Raw genomic sequence first — 27,811 nt, forward strand, 5'->3', positions numbered from 1 at the left:
GGACTAGAAAGTGGAATGGGAAAAGAGAGGGGGTAGAGGGGAAATATTACTGGAGGCTTGAAGGTAGATGGAAAATGAAGTGTTGCTCCTTCAACCTGAGAGTGGGTTAATCGTGGCAGTAGAGAAGGCCACAGACCGAATGTCGAAATGAGAATGGGAAGCTGAACTGAAGTGGGTGCCCGTGAGAAATCCTGCCTTTTGTGGTTGATGGAGGGAAGGTGGACAGAGTGAATCCCAGTCTACATGGGGGGGGGGACGGGACTGCACTAGGAGCACTGGATGAGGTGGATGATACTGCCAGATATATAGTAAATTTTCATATCTGGGAGTGTATTGCTGCCGTAAAACAACAGATTTCAAGACATGGCTCAGTGATATTAAAAAATCTGACTCTGAGGGCTGGTCTTACTGGCTGCAGTTCCCCTGCCGTCCACTGGGTGGTGACATTGCTCCACGGAGGAATTGGCTAGTCGCCCTCGGGCAGCTCCAGCCCGTCCCCCGGTGGCAACAGTCGGTACTGCAGATCCACTCCGTCAGAATCAGAAATGGGTTTTTAAATGACGTGAGACTTGAAGTCTTATAACAGTCCAGTATAAAAATATAAAATTACTATAAATTACAAAATAAGTAATACAAAGTAAGGGAATTGGAATAGTTGACACACATCACGGAAATCAGCCTCCACTCCGCAGATTCTGTCTATGCTTCCCGCTGCCTCAGTCAAACAACCAGCATAATCATAGACCCCCCCCCCCCCCACCCCAGGCGTTCCCTCTCCAACCCTCCCACCCCCGCCAGTCAGGTAGGAGATACAAAAAACCTGAGAACGCCAACCACAAAGACTGACTCTGCCCCACTGTTATAAAACTATTAAACAGTTCCTGAGCAGGTTGACCTCACCTGGTTATAATCCTGCATCTCGCCGTCCGCCTGCTCTGCTCTTTCTCTGTAACTGTTACCTTATTCCGCATTCCGCTACCGTTCTAGCCCGGTGCGCGGTCCAGTGGTCTGATCTGTACGGACAGAGTGCCAGACAATCCCGGTACATGTGGCAATAGTAAACCGATTCCCCAAAACCGAGGAGTTAGTTAAGAGGTGACCAGGTTGATAATTTTAGGAAGGCTCGGACTAGGTAAAGACAGTGGAGTTTTCTTCCCTCAGAAACCAGGTGATCTACCTTGTCCTCAGCCGGGTTATTTAGAGGTCACTACTGCTTGGTTCCTGTAGGGGTCAGTGTCGTGACGGCTTCTTTTCACACTGGCAATGATTTAGATGATGGCGTTGTGGCTGATAGAGAGATGGGTGCAGGGGCAGGTAGTGTTGATGGAACAGGATGTTTACAGAAGGACATAGATTGTGAGAATGGCAAAGGATGGGTAGGTGGGATACAGTGTACGGACATGCACTTTTTGGTAGAGGAAATAAAGGCGTTGACTATTTTCTAAATGGGGAGGAAATTCAAAAATCTGAGGCAGAAAGGGGCTTGGGAGTCCTTGTGCAGGTTGAGTCAGTGGCGAGGAAGGCAAATGCAATGTTAGCATTCATTTCGAGCGGACTAGAATATAAACACGGGGATGTAATATTGGGTCTTTACAAGGCATTGGCCAAACCACACTTGGAGTATTCTGAACAATTATCTAAGAAAGGAGGTAGTGAAACTGGAGAGGGTTCAAAGGAGGTAGTGAAACTGGAGAGGGTTCAAAGGAGGTTTACAAAAATGATTCCAGGGTTGGATGGCTGGTCATTTGAGGAGCGTTTGATGGCTCCGGGCCTGAATTCACTGGAATTCAGAAAAATGAGGGGTGACCGCATTGAAACCTATTGAACAGTGAAAGGCCTTGATAGAGTGGATGTGGAGAGGATGTTTCCTACGGTGGGAGAGTCTAGGACCAGAGGACACATGAAATGAGATGAGGGGAGTTTCTTTAGCCAGGGAGTGCTGAATCTGTGGAATTGGCTGTGGGGGCCAAGTCTTCATGTATCCTTAAGACAAAGGTTGAAAGATCGTTGATTGGTCGGAGCATGAAGGGATACGGGGAGAAGGCAGGAGATTGGGGCCGAGAGGGAAATTGGATCAAATTGATGAAATGGAGCAGACTTGATGGGCCAAATGGCCTGATTCTGCTCCCATATCTTATGGTCTTGTGAGCTGGTATTGGAGAGGGTTCACCAGAATGATTTTGGGAATGAAAGGGTTAACACGAAGAGGATTCGATGGGCCTGTTGTACTCGCTGCAGTTTACAGGAATGGTGGGGGGGGGGGGAGTATAATTGAAACATTGAAAGGACTTGATAGAGTGGATGTGGAGAGAATATTTCCTACGGTGGGAGAGTCTGACCAGAGGGCACAGCCTCGAGATAGAGGGACGCCCATTTTGAACAGAAATGAGGTGGAATTTTCTTTTTAGCCAGAGGGTGGTGAATCTGTGGAATTTGTTGTGTATTTAAAATGGAGGTTGATGGGTTCTAGATTAGTAGGGATGTTGAAAATTATGGGGAGAAGGCAGGACAATGGGGTTGAGAGGGAGACCTGTGAGGAGTTTGTACACTTACCCCGTGACCGCATGGGTTTCCTCTCACAGCCCAAAGACGCACCGGTCGGTGGGGTAATTGGTGATTGTACATCATCCCGTGATTAGGCTGGGGTTAAATGGGGGATTGCTGGGTGCTGTGGCTCCATTCCATCCTCAATTTCAGTAAATAATCAGACATGATGGGATGGTGGACCAGACTCGATGGGCTGAATGGCCTAATTCTGCTCCTTGCTTTGTGGTCTTGTGGTGCTTGGTTCCAAATTTCATTGCTGTTTCATTACCTGATTCGATGACCCAACTAGTACAGTCTTGCATAAAGAGGACCCAACCCCCCCAACTTTAACAAATCCGTCTCCCTCAGTCCCACAGACATTCCCAGAATCTGCTCTCTTCCACCGAGAATTGTCTCCCCTCGTCGCCGCGGTAAACGGGCCGCCCCCTTAACGGTACGGTGCCCTCACCGATTCTCCTGCAGGATGAAACTCGCCTTCGAACCCTCTGGGTTCGAACCAATCACTCACCTCTTCCCAGGTCCCGTGGCTCTGCGCCCGGGGAGGGGCTTCTCCCTGATCGGAGGTCTCCCCAGCATCTTTAAGCATCGTAAAGACAGCGGGGGCACCTTCTTCACCCAACACCTCGACGCTCATGTTGTGTCGGAAAGGCCAGGTCACGCGCGGAGTTTCTGGGGCCGAGCCACATCTCTGGCACCCACGTCAGCTCACCCCCACCCCGGAGGCATCGCTGAAAGCTCTGAAATAGTCTGAGAGGGAAGCTGCTTCCCCAGCCACGGTTTCCGTGGGTAACCTGGTATTTCCACAGTGATCCCCCCCCCACCCACAACACTTGCTGTAGTCTCCACACCCGCCCGCAGGATCGGTGAGGAGTGCTGCTATTCGAACAGGCAGATCTACGACAGACAGAGAGAGGGACGGGGAGGAGGAGTTCATGGGCCGTGGGGAAATCTGACGGCAGAGGGGGGAAACGTCGAGTGAGGGCCTTCAGGCTCCACCGCCCCCTCCCCGATGGTAGTGGTGACAAGAGGGTGGTGAGGGTCCTAAATCACCATCTTCAGGCACCCCCTCTTGAAGGTGACCATGTTGTGCCTGTATTGGGTCTGGCTGCCGACTGCCCTGTGTCGAAAACCCCTCGGGGTGGGGGGGGGTCTCTCGTTTGTTCTGAACCACAGTGGATGTGAGCCAAAGTCACACATTCATCCAGCCGGCCCTTCGGCCCCACCCCTTCGTGCTGACCCTCAACCACCCACCCGCGGCGGTGGGGTCAGTTCACCGCTGAGCCGCCCGTCTCTGGGGAGGGGCAGGTGAGGGGAAATCACACCCCCCGCCCCGTTTCCAGGGTAAAACCGATTTCTTTCCGCCGACAGGTTTGAGAGCTGTCGTCCTAGCCCACCGACACTCGCAGGAGCCCTTCACACTGCCCTGGGGGCATCCGAGGAAGGGGCTCCCACCCAAGTAGCTCCCTGGGGGTTGGCAGGACAGTGCCAGGGGGCCGAGCTTCCTGCAGTTCCCCACCTCATCGGAACGCGTGCCAGTGATGAGAGGCTGCAGTCCCACGCCCCCATCTCCCAACGTGGCTGTGTGCCCCCTCTCCCTGGGGCAGGAGGGGGCAATAGATCCTCGGGTCGTGGGGAGAGCCCAAGCCCTTGCATCCGATCGCGTGTTGCTGGGTCCCGTGGGTGTGCCCGTTGGAGAGCCCCTTAAGCGTGTGTGTGTGTCGATGTGTCTGTGTGTTGTTGTTGGGCAGTCTGGGACAGCTGTGCCGGGGTGGAATGGAGCCGATGTGACATCTCCCCTTCCGAACACCCACAGGGAAGGCGTTGCCGGAGTGAGAGGATGGACAGACGCTCGGAGCGAGTCGGAAACGGGAGCGAGAAGTGTCCGTGGGGTTGACGTGCCCGGGTGGGGCCCGGACTGTGACAACCCACCCCTGCCCGCGCATCGACTCCAGCGGGCGATCCTGGCAAATGGGCGCGAGGGAGGTTGACTGACCGGCCTCCCTCGACACCTCCCCTCCATCCCCGTGGCAATCGAAGGCAAATCAGCAGACTGGGGACCAGACCCTCCCTCCCTCACCCTCCCAAACCCCAGTGGACAATCCTAGGGAGATGAGGAGGGAGGAAATCGGCAGGGGTGCCCTCACAGACGACCAGACCCTCTCTCCTCACCTCACTGGACAGACCACATCAGCTGGAGACACGGAACATTGGCAGGGGTGCCTCACTGAGGACCAGATTCTGCCTCCACTCCGGGGAACCGGAGACATCGGAGAGGGGCTCTCCTGTCGGGGATCGGATCACTCCTTCCTGCCTTTGTCATCTCCCAAATCCCAGCAACCGGGAGAAGAGCGAAGTCGACAGAGACCAAACCCCCTCCCTCCACCGAACAGCCACGGAGGTAGGCAGACTCCCTCACTCCCTCCTCAACTCCAGCGGACAATCTGGGGAATCGGGAGCCAAGGAACTGGGGAAGGACCGGAGCCCCTCGTTCCTCACCCATTCCAGCAGACGGAGGGAGCAAACCAGCGGATAATGGCGTCAGTGAGGTTGTCCTCCTTCACGTCCTCTGCTTTCCCCCAATCCTCCGCCCTCCCTCACCATGGCGAGGTTGAGGTATGTTTGGGGCTGACGAGGGCCGTTTGACGGCTTGGGGCTGGTACTGTCTGGAGTTCAAAAGAACGAGGCGGATCTTAGTGGAATCTACTGAGTATTGAGAGGACTAGGTAGAGTGGGCATGGAGGGGCATTGCTGGTAGTGGGGGAATCTAGGACCAGGGGGCACAGACTCCAAATACAGGGATGAGGAGGAATTTCTTTACCAGAGGGTGGTGAATCTGAGAAGGTAATTGGCCGTGGAGGGCTGATCGTTGGGTATATTTGAAGGGGGAGTTGGCAGGTTCGTGATTAGTCAGGGAGTCGGCGGGGAATGTGGCTGGGATGGAAGTGAATTGGCCATGATGAAATGGCACAGCAGACTCGATGGGCTGAATGGCCTAATTCTGTCCCTGTGTCCCGTAGATTGAGGAGTGAATTGAGACCCATCTCCCTTGCTCCATGGATCAGATCCCCCCCTCCATCCTCCTGGATCTCCCTCGACCCTGAATGGAGGGGAGGGGTGCTGGAGCAATGAGCTTCAAAAGCTGCAGGGGAGGGAACAGCAGCCCTAACTTACCCCCCTCTGACCCTCAACCCTGTCCCCAGGGTGTATTGTGGCTCCTCCTGCGGACCGCAGGGAAATTCCATTCACAGCGGCCATCGACTGCTGGTTTTGACTTCCCACCCCTGCCCCCAGACGCTGGATTAACCAGGGAGAGCGTGCAGACTCCGCACGGACAGAGAGCAACGGGGGTGGGGATTAAACCCGGGTCTCTGGGGCTGTCGGGCAGCTGCTCTAACCACGGGGGCTGGGGTGAGAGGGTCAGCGTGCGGGTGGAGGGACGAGGGGAGAGCCGGGCGTTTTATTGAGGTGGGGGAGAGGGAATAGCGAGGCGAATGGAGGGGGAGCCGAGGCCCAAGCCCAGGGCTGATGTTGGAGAGAGCAGGTGGGTGTGAGGGGGGAGAGTACAGACAGGGAGGCATTTAGCCACCCAGACAACACCATACAGTGCGGCCCAAACTCCCTCAACCTCAAAACCACTCCCTGTTCGATGTTTCCGGAGTGGATTCGCTCTGCGCACAAAGGATGGATTTTCTGCGTGACGTAAATGCTGTGCTGTCAATAAGAGAGAGATCGGGATCATCCACAGGCATTCTCCCCCCTCTGCAAATATCCCAACAAATCTCCCCTCTCCCCTCCCCCTCCTTCCCCGCCCCCTCCCCTCTCTCCACCCCCTCCCCCCATCCCCCTCTTCCGTCTCCCCCTCCCCTTCCCCCTCCTCTCTCCACCCCTCCCCCATCCCCCTCTTCCGTCTCCGTCTCCCCCTCCCCTTCCCCCTCCCCTCTCCACCCCCCTCCCCCCTCACCCCCCTCTTCCGTCTCCCCAACGATGGGCCTGATGTCGTGGAGCAAGTGCCAAAGGCAGCCATCGTAAAGCCCCGGTCCCCACCACCGTCCATCGGAGGCGCTCCCAGCTCGCTGGGCTCTCGCGGGGGCTGGTTGGCGGTGCTTGGCAGAAGCATTCACCCCGGCATTAAAGAGAAATATATTCTGCAGATCTCGGGACTCAAACAGAGCTTCTGTTTTTAATTATCAAGAGATGTTTTATAGATAAACCATGTATGGTAAAAAATAAAACTTTCGGGAAGAGAGCTTTCTGATGAGTGAGCGCATGTTGAGCCTCGGAGAAAGATTGACTGGGGCTTTGATTCCAAAGGATCCCAGTATGCCTGCTCTGAGGTGGTCAGCCATTTTGTCAACAGGAGACATTGGGTGCTCCCAGATGGTTATTTTGTGGCTCGCTGACAGGCAGTGCGCCATTTTGGAAGCTGGCCGTGCTGTGGCAGCCATCTTGTTGGTCACTTTGAGATGGGGGATTCTTTGCTGCGCGGAGGTGGTGTGCTGTTCATTCTGAGAAGAGTGGGCAGGTTTGTGACTGTTCCAACATAGAGCTGGCTGTACTGGGGTGGGTGGAGGTTTGGTTGGCAACCATTAGGATGCCACAGTGATGGTGCGGCCATTTTGTTGGCCCCTCTGGGGCAGTCAACCATTTAGTTGGCTCCCTCTGCAAGCAGCCAGCACCACTGCCCTCACAGTGGCAGCAGCTCCTGCTGTGTATTGTGTCTACATGAAGGAGCATGAGTTAGAAGATCTGAGACATTTCACTGGGTTTCCCTGCAGGCCTGGCTCTGGAGACAAGATGGCCTCCCCTCCAAGGATCTGGCCACAGGACAACACCCCCACCCCCAGCCCCTGCTCCAGCTTTTTTGAGCTGATGAGCTGGGGCCTGGTGGGTAACTCTGGGCCAACCATGGCCTTGTCTGGACAGAAACCTCAATGAGGAAGGATCTAGCTCCCAAAAAACAATGCTGGTCACCGGTTGCCGTGGCAACCCAGTTTGTTGACAACAACAACAACACCTGGCACTGGTTCAGGAATCATAAAGGCCAAATCTGATGAAAGGAACACAGATACGTCCAAACCACAGCCAAAACATCAGGTTGTCATGGTTACAGACAATGGGAAACACAAGTTCAGCAAGTTCAGGGAAACAGGACTCAGAACATAGAACAGAACAGGAACAGGGCCTTTGCACTCAATGTGCTGAACCAGCTTAAAAAAAGCCAAAAACTAATCCCTCCTGCACACACACTGTGACCATATCCCTCCATCTCCCTTACATCCACGTGTCACTACCATACTAGGTAGTGCATGCCAGGTATTCACCAAGCTTACGTTTCACCTCCTGCTTGAACATACCATCTCTCACCTTCAATGCATGCCCTCTTGGTATTAGACATTACAACCCTGGGAAATGCTGTCCACTATCAGATCTCCCCCCAGCCTCCGGCCTCCAGAGAAAGCAACCCAGGTTCATCCAGCCACTCCTGACAGCGCGTGCCCTCTAAACCGGGCAGCATCCTGGTGAACCTCTTCGGCACCCTCTTCCCGTAGTGGGGCGACCAGAACAGTATGCAATACTCCAGATGTGACCTAACGGCAGTTTTATAAAGTTGCAACATAACTTCCTGACTTTTGAACTCAGTGCTTGGACTAATAAAAGCAAACATTCCATTAACCTTAACCACCTTATCGACCTGCGTGGCTGCTTTCAAGGATCTGTGAACTTGGACCTCAAGATCTCTCTGCTCAGCAACACTGTTAAGGGTCTTGTATGTTAAGTGTAGTGTCTCCTCGCATTTGCCCTACTAAGGTGCAACACCTCACATTTATCTGGGTTAAACTGCATCTGCCTTTTCTCTGCCCCTATCGGCAACTGAACTATATCGTGCAGTCTTCTGCACTAGCCACAACTCCACCAATCTTGGTATCATCACAAACTTGCTCATCCACCTGTCTTCATTTTCATCCAGGTCGTTTATATACCCCTTAAGCAGCAGAGGTCCCTGCGGAACTCCACTAATCACAGACCTCCAGCTCGAATAATCCCTTCAACCACGACTATGTGGGAGCCGGTCCTGGATATAAACAACCAATTTGCTCTGCATCCCACGCGTCTTAATTTTCTGGATTTGCCTCTCGTTTTGTCAAACTCCTCCCTGGAATCCATTTAGACAACATGCACTGCCCTCCCCTCGCCGAGCTCTCTCGCCACCCTGTCAATTGGTGAGACGGCCTGCTGCTGGCTCTCCCTAATGAGACCACGGGTTCCCTGTCCCTAATAATTCTCTCCAGCAGTTTCCCTACAACTGACGTGAGACTTACACTCAGCACTGGTTGGTCGTCTAGTTGTCCCTGTCCTTTTCCCTGGTAAATACTGAAGCAAAAAACTCATTACTTATCTCACACATTCTCTGATTCAAAGCAAATGTCTCCCCCCCCCCCCCACCCCCTTATCCTTGCGTGGTCCCACCCTCTCCCTAGTTGCCCTCTTGCTCTGATGTAGGTGTAGAATGGGAGGAGCTGATGACCCATGGGACATAATTTTCTCTGGGTTACAGAAGGGAGTGGCAGGTCCCCAGCCTCACAGGCTGTGGACGAGACAGACCGGCTCCGATTCCCTTCCCCTGGGCACGATCTGCGTGAAGTTCTGCACGCCTCCAGTCGCCTCTGTGGGCGAAAGGAATCATCGAGTTTCTCCATCGGGACATGAAATGCCCCGATTTCCTCCCTTCCCCATGGATGGTGCCCGGCCCACCAGGTTGCTGCAGATTCCAGAATGACCGGGGATCAGACATTCATCACTGGGTAGCAGTCTAAGGCACACACCCAGCGCTAGGGTGCCTCAGACTTTTCCACAGTCCTGCAGTGATTTTGTGTACTGCCGCCTGTGACATTATCGAGTGATGATAAACCAGATTCTGATCTGGGTCTCTCTTGACTGAGAGCGAGGAGGGGGCACAGAGAGGGGAATCATGGGGGAGGGGCGGGGAATTGTGGGGGCACAGAGAGGGGAATCATGGGGGAGGGGCGGGGAATCGTGGGGGCACAGAGAGGGGAATCATGGGGGAGGGGGTGGGGAATCGTGGGGGCACAGAGAGGGGAATCATGGGGGAGGGGTGGGGAATTGTGGGGGCACAGAGAGGGGAATCATGGGGGAGGGGACGGGAAATTGTGGGGGCACAGAGAGGGGAATCATGGGGGAGGGGCGGGGAAGGGGCACAGAGAGGGGAATCATGGGGGAGGGGCGGGGAAGGGGCACAGAGAGGGGAATCATGGGGGAGGGGGTGGGAAATCGTGGGGGCACAGAGAGGGGAATCATGGGGGAGGGGCGGGGAATCGTGGGGGCACAGAGGGGAATCATGGGGGAGGGGGCGGGGAATCGTGGGGGCACAGAGAGGGGAATCATGGGGGAGGGAGCGGGAAGCACCAGAGAGATTCTCTATTGATCGATAAGCCAATTGTTTGGAATTAAATGACCTTGCCTGGAGTCTCAGGTCTGGGTGTGTCGGTACCTGCGCTGTCCCCCCGCCCCGGCACTTCCCTGCCACCTGTCCCACCCCCCTCCCGCGGTGCTCCACCCTTACCACTCCCACCATTCTCGTCGGATTTACACACTCGCCCTCCGCTCCGCATTGACAAAACCGATCTCTTAGGCACCCTGAGAGCTTTTTGCCCAACCCTGCGTCTGGAACCGTCCGTCATTTACACCGACAGCCAGCGCAGCCCGAGGAGGTGCGGGTGTTGTGGAGCCTTCCGGCGCCCCCTCGCTCAGCGGAGCGACTCCCTCCCACCCACACAGACAGCGACCAACTCCTCAATCTCCTGTGGACCCCCCACCCCCGATCTGTAAGCAGAGACCGTTCCTTTCTGGTTCTCTGAACCGCCTTAAGGCAGCTCTCCTCCCTGGGAGTCCCAGGACCAGAGCCCTTCCCCGCCCGTCCTGCCCCCACACCTGCCGACAGTGATGCCCCGACTCCCTATCCCACCCCGGGCCTGCGTCTCATGTGAAGCACTGGAGATTCTGCAGCGAGACGCACAAAAGGCTCGAGGAACAGGGTGGGCCGGGCATTACCTATGGTGGGGGGTGAGCAGTCAATGTCATTGGCCAAGACCCTTCAGCAGGGCTGGAGTGGTAAGGGGCAGTGTCGGGGAGGAGGAGACACCAGGCGATAGATGAAAGCAGGTGGGAGACGAAGAGGTAAAAGTGGGGCATGCAGTGGGAAGCTCAGTGGGGAGGCCGAAGGCCTGATGAGGGAATCTGGTGAGAGAGGACGACACACAATGCTCCTCCAATTCTATAGTCTAGTTTGGTCATCTAACCCGGTGGCATGAACCCAGATTTCTCTAACTCATGCACCTATCTCAGAGCCTCCTAAATGCTCCCTCAGTAGCAGGCTCTGCCGCCAACCCTGGCAGCATGTCCCGGCCCTCACCAGTCTCCATGGAAACGAGGCCTACCCCTGGCATCTGCTCTAAACCTTTGTCAGGTCACCATTAAAGAAAGGCGAGACCTGTTCCTGTATTGTGCGTACACAAAAGCAAAGGCCAGCATTGCTAGTCCTTTGGTCAATGCTGAAGGCTTGTAGAACGTACACCACTACAGCACAGTACAGGCCCTTCGGCCCACGATGCGGCGTGGCCTGTGCGGGGCGACACGGCATCGGAGCGGTCAGCACCACGCTTTGCGGTACCGACGGCCCGGGTTCAATTCCCGCCGTGGCCTGGGAGGAATCTGTACGTTCTCTCCCCATGACTGCGTGGGTTTCCTCCGGGTGCTCCGGTTTCCTCCCACGGTCCAAACATGTACCGGTCGGTAGGTTAATTGTTCATTGTGAATTGTCCTGGGGTTAGGTTAGAACTAAATTGGGAGTTGCTGGTGATGCAAATATGTCAAAGGTTTGTGCATCTCAATCAAAAGCATAAATAAATAGATATGTAGATAAATAAATAAATAAATAGATGAATGATTTACAAATAAATGTACTCCAGGATCAATCTAACCCTATTCTCCCACACAGCTCCAACTTTATGACATCCATGTGCCTGGCTAAGAGTACATCATCCCTAAACCCTCTACACCCTTCCTATAATGAGGCAACCCGAACTTCGAGGGTGGCCAAACCGGTTTTATAGAGCTGCATCATTACCTCACGGCTCTGGAACTCAGTCCCCCAATTAACTAAGGCCAACACACCTGTCCCGCGTGCAGCTGCTTTGAGCGGTCGATGGACGTGGGTACCCAGATCTCTCTTCTCCAGAATCCCGGCGCTGACTGACCTTGTACTCTTCCTTCAAAACAGATCTTCCAAAGTGAAACTCTTCATAGTTTTTCAGATTGAACTCCATCTGCCTGGAGTATTCTGTGCAGTTTTGGTCTCCAAATTTGAGGAAGGACATCCTTGCTATTGAGGGAGTGCAGCGTAGGTTCACAAGGTTAATTCCCGGAATGGCGGGACTGTCATATGTTGAAAGATTGGAGCGACTGGGCTTGTATACACTAGAATTTAGAAGGATGAGAGGGGATCTGATTGAAACATATAAGATTATTAAGGGATTGGACACACTGGAGGCAGGAAGCATGTTCCCGCTGATGGGTGAGTCCAGAACTAGAGGCCACAGTTTAAGAATAAGGGGTAGGCCATCTAGAACAGAGATGCGGAAAAACTTTTTCACCCAGAGAGTGGTGGATATGTGGAATGCTCTGCCCCAGAAGGCAGTGGAGGCCAAGTCTCTGGATGGATTCAAGAGAGAGTTAGATCGAGCTCTTATAGATAGTGGGGTCAAGGGATATGGGGAGAGGGCAGGAACGGGGTACTGTTTGTGTATGATCAGCCATGATCACAGTGAATGGTGGTGCTGGCTAGAAGGGCCGAATGGCCTACTCCTGCACCTACTGTCTATTGTCTATCATCTATTGCCACTTCTTGGGCAATTCTACGTCCCATAAGTGTCCCGTGCTAACCTTTGACAACCTTCTGCACCAGAGTCATAGAAAATGACAGCCCTTCAGCCCATCTTGTCTATGCTGAGCCATTTAAACTGCCTACTCCCATCGATCTGCGCTGGGACCAGAACCCTCCTCAGCCCTACCATCCATGCGCCTGTCCTGTCCAAGCTTCTCTTAAACCTTGAAATCGAGTTTTTCCATGCGCCATTTACACTGGCAGCTCGTTCCACACTCTCACAACCCTCTGAGCGAAGAAATTTCCCTTCATGTTCCCCTTAAACTTTTCACCTCTGGGTTGTCGTCCCACCCAGCCTCAGTGGAAACAGCCTGCCTGCACCTATCCTATCAATGCCCATCATAATTTTGTGTACCTCTCAATTTCCACATTCCAACAAATGAAGTCCCAACCTGTTCCATCTTTCCATGTAACTCAGGTCCACAAGTGCCTAATCTTCCTTACCCACCCTTCTGGTTCCTCGCCCAAGCCTTTTAAAAAAGATTTCAAAAAGCTGGGGTCCCAGAGCAGATCTCTGTGGAACGATTCACTGAGCTGCAGGCAGAATGCGCTCCAGCTAGAACCACCCAGTGCTTTCTGCGGGTGAGCCAGTTCCCTCTCCACACAGCCAAGTTTCCTTGGACAGCAAGCCTCATGATCGTGCCTTGAGAAACCTTGTTAAGCATGTCAGTAAAATCCATATTCACCACTCAATCAAATCAGCATCACCTCCTCAAAAAATTCAGTCTACCCTTCTGAACGGCGTGCTGTCTATCCCTTATGAGAACATGCTTCTCCATGTGCTCGGAAATCCTGCCCCTCTTCGATAGTTTGCAGGGGTCACTGTAATTTCTATACCACTCTCACTAGGATTTCCAGCATTTTTACCCTCCTTGAAGAAAGGCCGGCTGGTGGCGTAGTGGTCTCAGCGCCGGACTTCGGAGCGAAGGCTCCTGAGTTCGAATCCAGCCGGCTCCCTTGCCCTTGCACGTGCTGGGAGCCTTTCCATCCGTGCTCGGTCGAGCGTCGAGCTAGCAACTCGACCTCGTTAAAAACAAGAAACAAACCCCTGCTGAGTCACGACGGCGTCCCGATGACTCCACTCAGAGTTAAGGGCATTTTCCAACCTCCTGGTACAACTGATGCAAGTGTAGCTGCTGTAGTAGCCTGCGGTAAATCTCACCCAGCCCCAGGGACTTATCTACCCCAATATTTTTCAGAAGCTCCAACACTACCTCTTATTTAGCCCTGACAATGAACTGGGAATTGGCTGGAAAGCCAGTCGTCCCAGAGTTGACAGCTTCTCTCCCCGCCGTCCTTTGTGAGCAGAATAGGACCTCATTACAGTTGGGAGCTTGGTGGCCACTGTTGCCGACAGCAGGACTGACGTTCTCCTTCAGCCTGGTGGGAGAGAGATGAGAGAGTGTGGGGTGGGAGGGGGTCTTTGATTATGTTGACTGAGGCAGCGAGCAGTGCAGACAGAGTCTTCACAGGGGGACGTGCTGAGCCGGGTCCAAAACTTGCTGCTGTTCCTTGCCGTCCCAGGCAGTACGGTTGCTGTGCCAAGCCATACTGCATCCAAACAGAACGACATAAATTGGCAGGGATGCGCCGGGCTTCTTTAGCCTCCTCGGGAAGGAGAGGCGTTGATGAGTTTTTGACCCTGCATCTAGCTGGTTGGATGAGCGCAGGTTGCTGGTACGGGATCGACAATTGAAGCTCTCAGCCCGCTGGATTTCAGTGCCATCGAAGCAGACGGGAGTGAGAGCGCCAACCCCATCACTGACGTCACTAACTAATTCTTCTGTTCGGCTGGCATCGAGAGGAAGGCTGTTGCCACCAGGCACCCTGTCTCCTTCCTGTACACCGACTCATCGTTATTTGAGATGCGGCCCCCTGCGACGGTGTCACCTGTAAACTTCTAGATGTAGATTGAGCAGAGTCTGTTCCTCTTCGGCCCACACAGCCAGCACCCTCTGGCCCTCAGTTCCCCCATCAATCTTCCCTCTCTCACTTTAACCCTGTGCACCCTGTCCCCCCCGCTCTGGGGAAAGACTGTGACAATCCACCTTAAATACATGAAGTTCTAAACTGCTGTGAGTCCACCAGAGGTTCTTACATCAGTGGTGGGCAGGCCACTGGGGAGACAGGATTTGGAGAAGCTTAGGCTGATTAGGGGCAGTCAGCGTGGCTCTGTGAGTGGCACCTGACTGAATTCTCCAGTGAAGTGACCAATCAGATCGATGAAGGTAGAGCGGTGGACGCGGTGTGCATCAAGTTTAGTAAGGTGCTGACAGGGCTCCCCACGAGCCATGGGATCCGGGGGACGGCCGCATGGATTCCGAACGAGCTTGCCCGCGGAAGGCATAAGGTGAAGCGGATTCTGCCTGGAGGTGGACGACCTCTAACGTTCTGCAGGGATCAGCTGTGGGACCCCCTGCTCTTGGCCGAGGAAGTGGAAGGGTGGCTTACCAGGTTTTACAGGGGTTGCTGGAGCTGTGTGCAGGCCATTGACAGGCTGGGCAGAGAAGTGGCAGCTGCAGTTCAATCTGGAAAAGTTCGAGACGAGTCGCTTTGCAAGGTCAGACTGGAAGGCAGGATGCAGGGCTAATAGCAGGTTTCTTAGTGATGTGGGGAGACTGGGGCACCCAGGGGAAGCCCACGTGGTCACAGGGAGACGTTCAAACTCCTTACAGACAGCAGCGGGAATTTAACCAAAGCATTACGTTGCTGTGTCACACTGGCACGCACCGTCCTACGGACAGTCAGCACCTTTCTTCCCAGGTGGAGATCTTTGCTGCTTGGGATATGATGGCCTCATCCCGGGGTTAGCTCGGTGAAGTGTTTCTCAGCTGCCTCTGATGGAAAGAGACCAAAACTGTGCACGGTACTGCAGGTGTGTTTGGGCCAAGATGAGGCCACCCTCAGGGTGGAGGAGCAACACCTTAAATCTCAGCTGGGCAGCCTCCAACCTGATGGCATGAATATCAATTTCTCCTTCCGGTGAGAAGTATTTTCCCCCCGCCTCTTCTCTTCCTCTATTCCCCCGTCTCACCTGCCTGCTATTTCCCCCTGGGTCCCCTCCTCCTTCCCTTTCTCCGATGGTCCAGTCTCCTCTCCTGTCAGATTCCCTCTTCCCCAGCCCTTGACCTTTCCCACCCACCTATCTAGCTATCCTCCTCCCCTCCCCTCCCCTCGGTTTTCTGGTGTCTTCCCCCTCCCTTTCCAGCCCTGAAGAAGGGCTGCGGCCCAGAACATTGACTGGTTATGCGTTTCCATGGATGCTGCCCAACCTGCTGAGTTCCTCCAGCCTCGTAGTTCCCGTACCCTGCACCTCCTGTTTCTACCTCCTACCCAACATCCTCAAACCTGCTTGTTCAGGTAGACCCTTCGTTTCAGCTTGTTCCTGCCCCACTGAGCTCATACCTGCGTACCTCGACTCTGTTTTATCTCCCCTGGTTAAGTCCCTCCTGAGCTGCATCTGTGACACCTCATACACTCTGGATCTTTTCAATGATTTCAGGTTCCCTGGCCCCCACCATCTTATTTTTACCATGGATGTCCGTCCCTATACACCTCCATGCCCCACCAGGAATGTCTCAAAGCTCTCCGTTTCTTTCTGGACACCAGACCCAACCAGTTCCCCTCCACCACCGCTATCCTCCACCTAGCAGAACTGGTCCTCACTAAATAATTTCTCCTTTGGCTCCTCCCACTTCCTTCAAACTAAAGGTGTAGCCGTGGGCACCCGCATGGGTCCCAGCTGTGCCTGCCTGTTTGTCGGCTACGTGGAACAGTCTATGTTGCAAGCCTACACTGGGAAGCATCCCGCACTTTCCCTACGCTACATCGACAACTGCACCCATGCTGAGCTCATCCACTTCATCCACCCGGCCCTCAAATTCACCCGGTCCCTTTCCAACACCTCCCTCCCCTTTCTCAACCTCACTGTCTCTACCTCTGGAGACAACAATTTCCACCCGGCCCTCAAATTCACCCGGTCCCTTTCCAACACCTCCCTCCCCTTTCTCAACCTCACTGTCTCTACCTCTGGAGACAACAACTTCCACCCGGCCCTCAAATTCACCCGGTCCCTTTCCAACACCTCCCTCCCCTTTCTCAACCTCACTGTCTCTACCTCTGGAGACAACAATTTCCACCCGGCCCTCAAATTCACCCGGTCCCTTTCCAACACCTCCCTCCCCTTTCTCAACCTCACTGTCTCTACCTCTGGAGACAACAATTTCCACCCGGCCCTCAAATTCACCCGGCCCTCAAATTCACCCGGTCCCTTTCCAACACCTCCCTCCCCTTTCTCAACCTCACTGTCTCTACCTCTGGAGATAGACACCAGTGGATAAGCTATCATAAACCAACAGACTCTCACAGCTAACTTGACTATGCGTCATCCCACCCTGCTGCTTGTGAAAATGCCATCCCCTTCGCTAATTCCTCTGTCTCCACCGCATCTGCTCTCAGGATGAGGCTTTTCATTCTGGAATGAAGGAGATGTCCTCCTTTTTCAAAGAAATGGGCCTCTCTTCCTCCACCATCAATTCTGCCCTCAACTGCATCTCATTTCATGCACGTCTGCTCTCACCCCATCCTCCCGCCACTCTACCAGGGATAGGGTTCCTCTTGTCCTCACCTACCACCCTACCTCTGAGTCCAGCACAACATTCTCGGAAACTTCAGCCAACTGGATCCCACCAGCAAACACATCTTTCCCTCCCCCCCACTTTCTGCTTTCCACAAGGATTGCTCCTTACACAACTCCCTGGTCCATTTGTCCCTCCCCACTGATCTCCCTCCTGCCACTTACTCTTGCAAACAGAACAAGTGCTACACCTGCCCCTACACCTCCTCCCTCACTACCATTCAGGACCCCAAACAGTCCTTCCACAATTCCGAACACCTTGTATTCCATCTGGGTAACCTCCAGACTGACGGCATGAACATCGATTTCTCAAACTTCTAGTAACGCCTCCCCCCCCAACTTCACCACTTCCCATCCCCTTACCCTTCTCTCAAGTTATTTCCTTGTCTCCCCACTCTACCCTCCCGTACTTCTTTCTTCCATGGACTCTTTCACCAACCAACTTCCTCGCTCTTTGCTTCGTCCCTCCCCTCCAAGTTTCACTTATCACCTGGCATTTCTCTTTCCCTCCCCTCGCCTTTCAAATCTACTCCTCAGATTTTTTGTTCACCAGTCCTGATGAAGGGTCTCGGCCCAAAACGACAACTGCACTTTTTTCCATAGATACTGCCTGACTTGCTGAGTTCCTCCAGCATTGTGTGTGAGAGTGAGTGTGTGAGAGTGTGTGAGTGTGTGAATGTTGCTTTGGATCTGCAGACTTTCTCATATTTCTGCTGGTAAATGTTTTCCTAAGTGAGGAGACCAAAGCTGTACATGGTACTCCAGGTGTATTTGAAACAAAAAATCGGGTTGCTGGAGGAATGGGGTGGGTTTGAGCAGCTCCTCCGAGGGGAGGGGGAATAGTCAGCACTTCGAACTAACACTCTGCAGCGGGAGGGTGGAGAAGGAATCAGAATCAAGTGTATTAACACCAACATCTGTTGCGATCTTTTAAATGTCGTGGTAGCAGTATAGTGGAAGACATTAAGGATTACCATAACCTAAAATAAATGAATTTGGGAAGAGGAATACTGAGGTCATTCTCACGTGCTCGTTCAGAAATATGACGAGGAGCAGAGGAAGCTGGTAGTACTGAGAAGAGGGCATGGTGAGGGATTTAATGACGGACGCTGCCTTCTCAAGACATCAGCTTTTCAAGATGCCCTTAGTGGATGCCCGTGTTGGAGCCTAACATCCTTTGCCTCTCCGTTTGATCCTGGGCATCCATAGCAGGCGGGATGCCCGTCTGTAGAAAGTAGCCAGTCTTTGGTGATCCACCAAGTACTCTCAGGCTCCTAACGGAGTTTACCGAGTGGAATACAAAAGGGAGGTGTGAGATGGGGGCTGAGGAGGGGTGAATGATGACCGACAGGTGGAGGCAGATAAGGGACGGGGGCTTGTGGTGGGAGCTGGGAGGCAGCCGGCGGGTGTATCCCAGGTGTGGGATGGGTGAGGTGGGAGATGGAAGGTGCGGGTTGACAAGCGTTGATACGTGGGGTACTGGTGTGAACAGATCAGCAAGGGTGAGTGCTAATGGGAATCGTTAGGAGGTGAGGGACAGGGAGGAGAGAGTGGGTGGTGAGTGGATGGAACTGGGGTGGGGAAGGCTTTCAAAATGGGCAATGGGATAAGGGAAGGGGACTGGAAGGAGAGAGGAGGGGGAAACATAGAACAGTAAGGCCCTTTGGCCCATTCTAACCCTACACAGCCATGCACTTATTCTATCATCCATTTGCCTATCTAAGAGGTCCTTAAATACCCCTAATGTGTCTGCTTCTACCAACACCCCATGCACCCAACATTCTCTGTGTAAACAAACCGTACCTCTGCCGTCTGCCCTGCACTTTCCCCCAATCACCTTACAATGATGTCCCCTGGTGTTAGCCATTCCTGCTCTGGGGGAGAGAAGTGCTCTGCTGTCCACTGTCTACGGCCTTTATCACCCTGTGCACTTCTACCCAGCGGCCTCTCACCCTCCTTCACTCCGAGGAGGAAAGCCCTCGCTCGCTCGGTCTATCCGCTAGTCCAGGCGGTATCCTGGTAAGTCTCCTGCGCAGCCTCTCGAAAGCTCCCACACCCTTCCTGTGACGACGAGGTCGTTGGAACCGGACACAGTGTTCCAAGCGTGGTCTAACCAGGGAGTTTGTTGAGTTTCAATGTTTCCTCCTGGCTCTTGAACTCAATCCCCCCCCCGGCTCGTGAAGGCCTCGGCCTTCTCAACCACACTCTCAACCTGAAACTGTTTCAATGTTCGGTTTGTTTTCAGTCTCTACCAATTCGGTGTTTATTTCATCCAGGCAGAAATAGGAGGTGTCGCAGACTCTGGAAGTGGCTGAGGGGGTGGGGTGCAGAGAGGGAGCGAGAGAACTCTCACCCAGAAAAATCATCACACAACAAAGAGGAGTCTTTCACTTTATTTTTAAATAAGCTTACATGTGAAATCTTACAGTCTTTGCACACTAAAGTTTACTTTTTTCACCCACCCAACTACCTATGGTGTCTGGGCGGTTCTGTGGCGACTGGGGGGGGGGGGGGTTTGTTAAAGTTAGAGCTCGCGAACAGTCCTGGCCCAGTGGGGAGGCCTCCATCTCGCTCCATCGGCCCAGGACTCCCTCCCACCCCCGTCCCGTTGGCAGTGGGCTATGAGCAAGGGAGACTTTGGGGGAGGGTGGGGTCTCTCATCAATCACCCAGGGGGGGGGCCTGAATGATGCGGGACAACTTTCAGAGCAACAAGGCGAGCTGCCCACTCACCAGGCGCAGAGAGACGCCGGGCATCGGTGGGGGCATCACTGCAGAACCACACGGGGTGCTGCCACCGGCCAAAGCAATCAAATATTAAGGCACGTCCACTATCGGCGAGAAGAGAGAGTGGAGAGGCTGGGCTAAGACCTCTACAGGGGCCATTGACAAGACGCCTCCGGGAGAGTGCGACCACCATTCACGGGAGGAGGACCGCGATCGAAGTTACACCCAGCGGGAGACTGAAGCAGCCGGCACTCTCTTTGTTCAGGCAGGCAACTTCTGGGCCGCGAGGGCAAGGGGGTGGATGGTCGTTCTCTTGGGGTAGAAGCGTCATGATAGCAGAGGGCGCAGGTTGAAACGTGAGGCAGGGGTGGGGAGCGTCGAGGAGGATCCCGGGGCAAGATCTCGTTTGCACAGTGGTGCTGGCGATGTTTGCAGACAGGGAACGGAGGGACCGGGGCCAGTCTGCTGGAGCAGGTCAGCGGATCTGCGGAGGGGGCCATATTTCAGGTGGCGACCCTGGGAATGGCGGAGAGGGGGTTTACTTTGAACTGGGCCTGTCAAGTGCTGGAGACGGCGGCAGCAGTGAGAATGCAAAGCACGGTTGTGGGTAGTGGGGAGCCGAGCGAGCGAGAGAGAGTGCTGGAACAGTGGGGATTATTCATCTGATCAACGGGGACGTAAGTGGCAAAGGAGAGGTGGGACAGAGCAAACCCAAACGATAGGAGAATTCCCAGAGAGTGCTGGCTGCAGCTGGAAGTAGACAAGACAGCAAAGTTTGTGAGGCGTTTAGACAAAGCACATGAATGGACGATGCGGCTTAAGTTGGTCTCATTGTCAGTACGGACACAGAGGGCCGAGCATCTATTTCTGTGCTGTACTATGTTCGGGCAGCCTCCATCAGAGCGGATAATGTCTGGCTGGGAAGCGCAGTTGATCTGAACTCGTTCGGAAGAGTGCTGGGCCGACTGGTCACCCTGGCTGTCAGAGATGTGAACGGCACGGGGCAGAGTGGGAGTCAAAGTGAGGGGCCAGGCCTGTACTTACGTAGCCAAATTACCCCAACTAGCTCACTTCCCCATCAGCACGACCCCGGCTAGAACCGCTTCACCAAGAGCAAACCTGTCCGAAGGGCTCCTCACACCCGTCCAAGGGGGAAGGGGAGGATGTGCATGCGTACCCTTTGCTCGTCTGCCTCCCTGTTCCACACTCCCCCTTTTAGACGTCCAGCCTAGACCACAGCTTCAGATCTCTTCCCTCCACCTTTTTGTACTGGCTATCTCCCCTCCCACTCTTGTAGAGAAATGTCTCTCTCTCTGAGGAGGAGTAAGGTGCTCCCTCCCTCTGCAGGTCAGCCTTGGGCCGGCTGCAGCACCTGCCCTCCCCGATCAGGGTCACAGAAAGCCACAGGAGCAGCTGCTGCATATCGCAGGTCCTGGTTATGGGACTTCTGACGCCAGGCAGGCAATCTCCGGACAGCATTGATAACGGCTGGCGTAAAGACACTGTCCAGACGAAGGCAATTAAACCACTTCAGAAAAAGATGCCAAGGACAAGCATGGTCAAAGACCGTGATCGCCTCCATCATACGACGCGGCACATAATGATGATGTCATATGACACGGCACATAATGATGATGAAATGCCGACCGGCCATTTCCCTCCACAGATGCTGCCTGACCTGCTCAGCTCCTCCAGCTTTTTGTGTGTGTTGCCCCATATTCCAGCCCCTGATCCCTGCTGTCTCCTTTAAGGCACCGTGTTAACCTGTTAATTCCATTCTCGACCTGTTAACACACTCGAATAGAAACCCTGCATTGCTGAGTCTGGGCTATCGGTTTGGGCCTCAAGATTATCAGTCCGACCAACAAATTAACTTAGTCTGACCGATAAACAAACTGGAGACTATTCATTCTCAAGCCAAGTTCTCTCTTTTCAAAGACCTCTCCATCTTTCCCCCTTCTACTTTATGCTCATTAACGTACGAGGCCCAGGAGAACTGGCCCATGGCCACAAGGGAATAGGAATGGGAGGAGGCCGCTCCCTGCCGGTCGGTGTGACCTCAGCTGATCTAGGCTGGCCTCAACTCTTCTTCAGGACTAATTCCCCGCCGTCCTCAGTTCCCTGATCTTTCGAACTTTAACTTTCCAGGCACCATTGCCCTCCAGGCAGAGAACTCTCCTCAGTTTTAAACGACCGATGAAAACACCTCAACTTCGTCCATCACAGAACCTGAGATGTTCAAGGACAGACTGACAATCTTTCACTCGATCGAGGGGCTTTTCATAAGAAAATCTCCTGGTGATTTTAAGAAACCAAATGCCCCCCCCCACCCGCACACCCTTCCCTTCCGCCTGGCAGATCGGACGGTCTCGCTCCCCGTACCCCTGAACCAGACTTGCTCATGGTGAAGGAATGAAGGGAGACGCGGACTGCATACAGAACAATTGTCCAGATTCCGATTTCACCGAATGCACTGAAGGCAGAAGCTGGGCGACCGTTGCACAAGACGTTGGGGAGGCCACACCTGGAGTGCTGACCGCCCTGCTGCAGGACAAGCCGGAGAGAGTTCAGGGGAGGTTTATGAGGATGTTGCTGGGAATCGAAGGACTGGCTGAGCAGATTGGGACCCCTTTCACCGAAGGGGGTGACCTTACAGATGGGTTACGAGTTCAGGGTTGGGAAATCAAGAACTGGAGGGCCCAGGTTTAAGGCGAGAGGGGAGAGATTCAACAGGAGCCTGAGTGGGAACTTTTCCACCCAGAGGGTGGTGAGTACACGGAACGAGCTGCCAGAGGAAGTGGTTGAGGCAGGTGTGTTATAAAGACGTTTGGACAGGTGCATGGATGGGGGAGGTTTAGAGGAATTTGCGTCGAACCCAGGTACGAGCTCAGATGGGAATCGTGGCCTGGACCAGTTAGGCAAAGGGATCTGTGACTCTACAGAGATACAGTCAGATGCTTAGGCAACACCCTGGAACTGGCTCGGTGGCTGGGGACCCGAGTTTGATCCCAACATCGGCTACGGCCGAAGCCGGCAGATTTTCAGAGAGGAGATGAGGAGCAATTTCTTCAGCCAGAGAGTGGTAAATCAGTGGAATTCGTTGCCACAGGCACTGTGGAGGCTGAGTCATTGAGTGTTTTTAAAGCAGAGGCTGATAGATTCTTGATTGGTCAGGGTGTGATGGGATACGGGGAGGAGGCAGGAGACTGGGGCTGAGAGGCAAAATGGGATCAGCCATGATGAAATGGCGGAGCAGACTCGATGGGCCGAATGGCCTAATTCTGCTCCTATGTTTTATGGTCTCATTTCACAAGCACTGTCCTGCCCTCCCCTCCCGGAGCACCCACACCCCCAGGTTAAAAAGCTGTCCTAGTGTCGGAGGAAGACGGGGGCATTCACGAGCCGGGGAACACGTGAGAGGGAGCGGGTTGTAAGGAGTGCCGGTGGGTGGGATTGCCTGGAGAACTAGCACAGACCGGGAGGGCCAAATGGCCTCCGATGTAAGGAGAATATAGATTGAGAAGACAAACCGTCCAGGCAATGGGGAGTTTAGAGCAGAGAAGCCACAGTTCAAGCACAGGATGCAAGATGAAGTGCTTAGAACACGAAATTCAACAGCTTGAGGGGGCAGGTTTAAGGGGAGAGGTTTTAAAGGGACTTGAGGGGTAAGCGTGTTTCACGAAGAGGTTGTTATCTGGGACATGTTGGACGCTGAGTGGTGACCGGATAGAATCATGGGGTTTAGTAGAGTGCACAGGTTTAAATTGAGAGGGGGAGAGTTTAAACGGCGGTGGAGCTGCCGGGGGAGGTGGGGGTCAGTTACACATTTAAACAACGACTGGACAGGCAGACGGAGAGGAAAGCTGTAAAGGGATACAGCCAAACATACGACAGAAGCATAGGCAGGTGCGTCGGCCGGCGTGGTCGAGCTGGGTGACTCCAGGCTCGAGCAGCCGAATGCCAAGGAAGCGAGGAGAACCCTCGTCCCACACCGCCCAGCCACACGCGTCCCCGAACCACGGAGGGAGTCAGGGGGCGAGGGCCGAGGAGCAGGGGAGAGAGGAGAAGAGATGGGGGGGGGGGGGTGGCTCCACCGTCCCGGCCAATCACTTGGAGCCCTTGACCTTCTCGTCATAGGTGCCCATGCCCCTATAGGCGGACACAAACCCCGTGTTCTCCACCAGGTCCTCGCGCCCCGCCTTGCCCCGGCCCTTGCCACTCTCGTCAAACCGCTCCTTGTGGGACCCCGTGAACTTGGACGTGTCTGTCAGGCGATTCACAGCGCCGGCCTTGGCTGCCTTCTGCAGGGGCACACGGGTGAGGGTGGGGTGGGGGGGTGTGAGAAGGAGAAAAACAGAGAAACTGCATTTAGCCCAGCAAGTCCCATCCCGTCACACACCCCCTCCACACCGTCCCGTCACACACTCCCAGGGTCAGGGTCAGACACAGGCTGAGGCTCCCTCCACACTGTCCCGTCACACACTCCCGGGGACAGGGTCAGACACAGGGTGAGGCTCCCTCCACACCGTCCCGTCACACACTCCCAGGGACAGGGTCAGACACAGGGTGAGGCTCCCTCCACACCGTCCCGTCACACACTCCCTCCACACCGTCCCGTCACGCACTCACAGGGACAGGGTCAGACACAGGGTGAGGCTCCCTCCGCACCGTCCCGTCACACACTCCCAGGGACAGGGTCTGACACAGGGTGAGGCTCCCTCCACACCGTCCCGTCACACACTCCCGGGGACAGGGTCAGACACAGGGTGAGGCTCCCTCCACACCGTCCCGTCACACACTCCCAGGGACAGGGTCAGACACAGGGTGAGGCTCCCTCCACACCGTCCCGTCACACACTCCCGGGGACAGGGTCAGACACAGGGTGAGGCTCCCTCCACACCGTCCCGTCACACACTCCCAGGGACAGGGTCAGACACAGGGTGAGGCTCCCTCCACACCGTCCCGTCACACACTCCCGGGGACAGGGTCAAACACAGGGTGAGGCTCCCTCCACACCGTCCCGTCACACACTCCCAGGGACAGGGTCAGACACAGGGTGAGGCTCCCTCCACACCGTCCCGTCACACACTCCCGGGGACAGGGTCAGACACAGGGTGAGGCTCCCTCCACACCGTCCCGTCACACACTCCCAGGGACAGGGTCAGACACAGGGTGAGGCTCCCTCCACACTGTCCCGTCACACACTCCCAGGGAGAGGGTCAGACACAGGGTGAGGCTCCCTCCACACCGTCCCGTCACACACTCCCAGGGACAGGGTCAGACACAGGGTGGGGCTCCCTCCACACCGTCCCGTCACACACTCCCTCCACACTGTCCCGTCACACACTCCCAGGGACAGGGTCAGACACAGGGTGAGGCTCCCTCCACACCGTCCCGTCACACACTCCCTCCACACCGTCCCGTCACACACTCCCAGGGACAGGGTCAGACACAGGGTGAGGCTCCCTCCACACCGTCCCGTCGCGGACTCCCCAGAAGGTTGCAGATTGATAATGTACACAATTGATTGGAATGGCATTTGGGTAAAATATTATTGCAAGTCACCCAGGTTGGAAGTCTCCGGCAGGAATTGCGAGGCAACAATTACTTACTGTGACTCCGACCAACATGGGCTCCTTGCCGGCGATAAGCTTGAATGTTTCTTCCAAAGCTTCATCCTCCCCCAGGTCCTTAAACCTTTTCTTTGACAGCTCCTTCAGAGCTTGTTTGAACTCTTCAAAGTTTATTACACGAGCTGACTTTGCCCTGGAGAAAAGCAACGCAGGTCAGTGTACAGATATCCCCTGAGGGAGAGGGACTGAGGGACACCGGTCAGTGTACAGATATCCCCCTGAGGGAGAGGGACTGAGGGACACCGGTCAGTGTACAGATATCCCCCTGAGGGAGACGGACTGAGAGACACCGGTCAGTGTACAGATATCCCCCTGAGGGAGACGGACTGAGAGACACCGGTCAGTGTACAGATATCCCCCTGAGGGAGACGGACTGAGAGACACCGGTCAGTGTACAGATATCCCCCTGAGGGAGAGGGACTGAGAGACACCGGTCAGTGTACAGATATCCCCCTCAGGGAGAGGGACTGAGAGACACCGGTCAGTGTACAGATATCCCCCTGAGGGAGACGGACTGAGAGACACCGGTCAGTGTACAGATATCCCCCTGAGGGAGAGGGACTGAGGGACACCGGTCAGTGTACAGATATCCCCCTGAGGGAGACGGACTGAGAGACACCGGTCAGTGTACAGATATCCCCCTGAGGGAGAGGGACTGAGAGACACCGGTCAGTGTACAGATATCCTCCTGAGGGAGAGGGACTGAGAGACACCGGTCAGTGTACAGATATCCCCCTCAGGGAGAGGGACTGAGGGACACCGGTCAGTGTACAGATATCCCCCTGAGGGAGACGGACTGAGAGACACCGGTCAGTGTACAGATATCCCCCTGAGGGAGAGGGACTGAGAGACACCGGTCAGTGTACAGATATCCCCCTGAGAGAGAGGGACTGAGAGACACCGGTCAGTGTACAGATATCCCCCTGAGGGAGAGGGATTGAGGGACACCGGTCAGTGTACAGATATCCCCCTGAGGGAGAGGGACTGAGGGACACCGGTCAGTGTACAGATATCCCCATGAGAGACACTGGTCAGTGTACAGATATCCCCCTGAGGGAGAGGGACTGAGAGACACCGGTCAGTGTACAGATATCCCCCTGAGGGAGAGGGACTGAGAGACACCGGTCAGTGTACAGATATCCCCCTGAGGGAGAGGGACTGAGAGACACCGGTCAGTGTACAGATATCCCCCTGAGGGAGAGGGACTGAGGGACACCGGTCAGTGTACAGATATCCCCCTGAGGGAGAGGGACTGAGGGACACCGGTCAGTGTACAGATATCCCCCCGAGGGAGAGGGGCTGAGGGACACCGGTCAGTGTACAGATATCCCCCTGAGAGAGAGGGACTGAGGGACATTGGTCAGTGTACAGATATCCCTGAGGGAGAGTGACTGAGGGACACCGGTCAGTGTACAGATATCCCCCTGAGGGAGAGGGACTGAGAGACACCGGTCAGTGTACAGATATCCCCCTGAGGGAGAGGGGCTGAGGGACACCGGTCAGTGTACAGATATCCCCCTGAGAGAGAGGGACTGAGGGACATTGGTCAGTATACAGATATCCTCCTCAGGGAGAGGGACTGAGGCACACCAGTCAGTGTACAGATATCCCCCTGAGAGAGAGGGACTGAGGGACATTGGTCAGTATACAGATATCCCTGAGGGAGAGGGGCTGACGGTGTTCAGTGTACGTCAAACAGACGTCCAAATGGCAATGTTACGAATGCCATGGGTGATTTCAAGGTGCAGGCAGACTAGGAAACTCAGGTTGCTGCTGGTTTCCAAGAGAGAAAGTTTGTAGAATGCCTATGAGACGGGTTTTTAGAGCGACTTGAGGTTGAGGCCGCTAGAGGAAGGGTATTCTGGATTAAGTGTCGTGTAATGAATTAAATTTGATTGGGGAGCTCAAGGTAAAGGAACCAGGAGACAGTGATCATAGTGTGACAGCCTGCAGTTTGAGAGGGCGAAGCTAAAGTCAGATGTATCAGTATTACTGTGGAGTTATAGAGGCAGGAGGGAGGAACCGGACAGAGTTAATTGCAAGGATGACGAGAATGGATGATGGCAGAACAGCAGTAGCTGGAGTTTCTGGGAGGAATTAAGAAGGCAGAGGATAGATATGCATCCCAAAGAAGAAAATATATTCTAAAGGCAGGATGATGAGCTGTGGCTGACAAGAGAGAAACAAAAGAGAGGGCGTCTAATAGTGGGACATAAGAGGATTGACAGCAGGCAATTAAAAATCCAAAAGGAGGATAACGATGAATTATGAAGGTAAGCTGGCCAATAATATCTCAGAGGATACCAGA

General features: G+C 54.4%; 2 protein-coding genes across 7 annotated transcripts in view; one reads left to right on the forward strand and one right to left on the reverse strand.

Moving 5' to 3' along the window:
* Positions 1-6,793, forward strand: part of LOC132381683 (rho guanine nucleotide exchange factor 40-like) — a 116,086-nt gene extending 109,293 nt beyond the window's left edge. Inside the window, exon 21 of the mRNA XM_059951277.1 lies at positions 4,361-6,793. Coding sequence (XP_059807260.1) covers positions 4,361-4,380 — 20 coding nt within the window. The 3' untranslated portion in view covers positions 4,381-6,793. The remainder of the gene's footprint in view (positions 1-4,360) is intronic.
* Positions 6,794-19,529: 12,736 nt separating this feature from the next.
* LOC132381857 (tubulin polymerization-promoting protein family member 3-like) overlaps positions 19,530-27,811 on the reverse strand; it is a 39,827-nt gene continuing 31,545 nt past the window's right edge. For all 6 annotated transcript variants that reach the window (XM_059951502.1, XM_059951505.1, XM_059951506.1 and 3 more), the window contains exons 3-4: positions 25,483-25,636; positions 19,530-24,171 (exon numbers count right to left, since the gene is read on the reverse strand). In XM_059951502.1, the coding sequence (XP_059807485.1) occupies positions 23,977-24,171; positions 25,483-25,636 (349 nt within the window). In that variant the 3' untranslated portion in view covers positions 19,530-23,976. The remainder of the gene's footprint in view (positions 24,172-25,482; positions 25,637-27,811) is intronic.

The sequence above is a fragment of the Hypanus sabinus genome, chromosome 26 (assembly GCF_030144855.1).
Source record: "Hypanus sabinus isolate sHypSab1 chromosome 26, sHypSab1.hap1, whole genome shotgun sequence".
In the NCBI taxonomy this organism is placed as follows: domain Eukaryota; kingdom Metazoa; phylum Chordata; class Chondrichthyes; order Myliobatiformes; family Dasyatidae; genus Hypanus; species Hypanus sabinus.